Source organism: Sinocyclocheilus rhinocerous, unplaced genomic scaffold, assembly GCF_001515625.1.
Source record: "Sinocyclocheilus rhinocerous isolate Xijiao unplaced genomic scaffold, SAMN03320098_v1.1 scaffold316, whole genome shotgun sequence".
NCBI classification, from domain to species: Eukaryota; Metazoa; Chordata; class Actinopteri; order Cypriniformes; family Cyprinidae; genus Sinocyclocheilus; species Sinocyclocheilus rhinocerous.
This window is the reverse complement of record NW_015631108.1, coordinates 59866-61451: the sequence shown is the minus strand read 5'-3', so window position 1 is coordinate 61451 and position 1586 is coordinate 59866. Positions and strand designations below refer to the sequence as shown.

The 1586-nt window shown below is 42.7% G+C and overlaps 1 protein-coding gene across 2 annotated transcripts in view; it reads left to right on the top strand.

Moving 5' to 3' along the window:
* LOC107741609 (protein NLRC3-like) overlaps positions 1-1586 on the top strand; it is a 38293-nt gene that overhangs the window by 36069 nt on the left and 638 nt on the right. The window contains exons 2-3 of one of the 2 annotated variants that reach the window (XR_001640217.1): positions 994-1040; positions 1117-1132. Coding sequence is in view for 1 of the 2 variants with exons in the window: in XM_016554371.1 (XP_016409857.1) it covers positions 994-1040; positions 1117-1365 (296 nt within the window). In the remaining variant the exon portion in view is untranslated. Of the gene's footprint in view, positions 1-993; positions 1041-1116; positions 1366-1586 lie in introns of those variants that run through there. The other variant, XM_016554371.1, reaches the window with a different exon arrangement.

Sequence of the window (1586 nt, the reverse complement as noted above, 5' to 3'; positions counted from 1 at the left end):
AAGGACGGTGCTTTTTGACAGTATAGTGTCCCCATCACTATACTGGGGCGTTAGGACCCACACAGACCACAGGGTGAGCGCCCCCTGCTGGCCTCAATAACACCTCTTACAACAGCAACCTAGTTTTCCCAGGAGGTCTCCCATCAAGGTACAGACCAGGCTCAGCCCTGCTTAGTTTCAATGGGCAACCAGTCTTGGGATGCAGGGTGATATGGCTGTGGCCATATCTAGCTATCTTTCTTTCTATTGATCATTACTAGCAAAGCCTAGCAACTATAGCCTAAGACATGCTAAATCATGGACCCTTTTCACAAGACTGATGACGCGTTTCCACGGTCATCAGCATCGTAAATCGTCCAAAGTTTTTATATTTTCATTTAGAAAAAAATTTATGTACATTTATAACACTATACTTTGTATTTTATTACCTTTACGTCAAAACCACCCCCCCTAGTTAACACTAGCGAGTGTTTCTAATACAGCGTTTATGGGAGTGACAGTAAATTTGTAAATTAAAGGTGACATATCATGAAAATCTGACTTTTCCATGTTTTTAGTGGTATAATCAGGTCCCCGGTGCATCTACCAACCAAGGAAATGTGAACTGGAAAAGGGGGCTGGGAGCAGCAGCTCATTTGCATTTAAAGACACAGGCCCGAAAAACAGCGTGTTTCTGCTTCCACTCAAAATAGGCATTTTCAAAATGATATAATAAATGATCTGTTGAGTATTTTGAGCTGAAACTTCACAGACACATTCTGGGGACACCAGAGACTTATATTACATATTGTAAAAAGGGGCATACTATGTCTCCTTTAAAATCATTCATTCTTCTGACTGACTTTATCAGTCTCTATTTTTTTCCACCCAGAACACATTATCAACTGCACAGCAACCACTCCAAATACTCTAGCAACCACCCTGAGTACCTTGGTAACTGCATAGCAACAGCCTTTTGTTTACTGACTGTATGTGACTCTGTGTGTTTCATAGTGTGGATCATGGCGGAGAATCCAGGATTACAGCAGGACTAAAGAAATGTACGTCTACACGCACACACACACACAGCTTTAGTGATTGTTGTTGTGTTACAAATGTCTCTGTTCTTGTGTTCAGATGCCTGTGATCTCACACTGGATCCAAACACAGCAAACACTCAACTCATTCTGTCTGAGGAGAACAGAAAGGTGACATGTTTGGACAAGAAAAAGCCGTATCCTGATCATCCAGACAGATTTAATGTTTATCCTCAGGTGCTGTGTAGAGAGAGTGTGTGTGGACGCTGTTACTGGGAGATTGAATGGAGTGGAGATGATGGTGTGTATATATCAGTGTCATATAAGAGCATCAGCAGGAAGGGAGAGGGTGATGAGCGTTGGTTTGGATGTAATGATCATTCCTGGTGATCTGCTGGCTGTCCTGACAGATACTCATTCAGACACAATAAGATAGTGACTTGTCTCCCTGTGAAGCCCATCAGCAGTAGAATAGGAGTGTATGTGGATCAAAGTGCAGGAACTCTGTCCTTCTACAGCGTTTCTGACACAATGAGCCTCATCCACACAGTCCAGACCACATTCACTCAG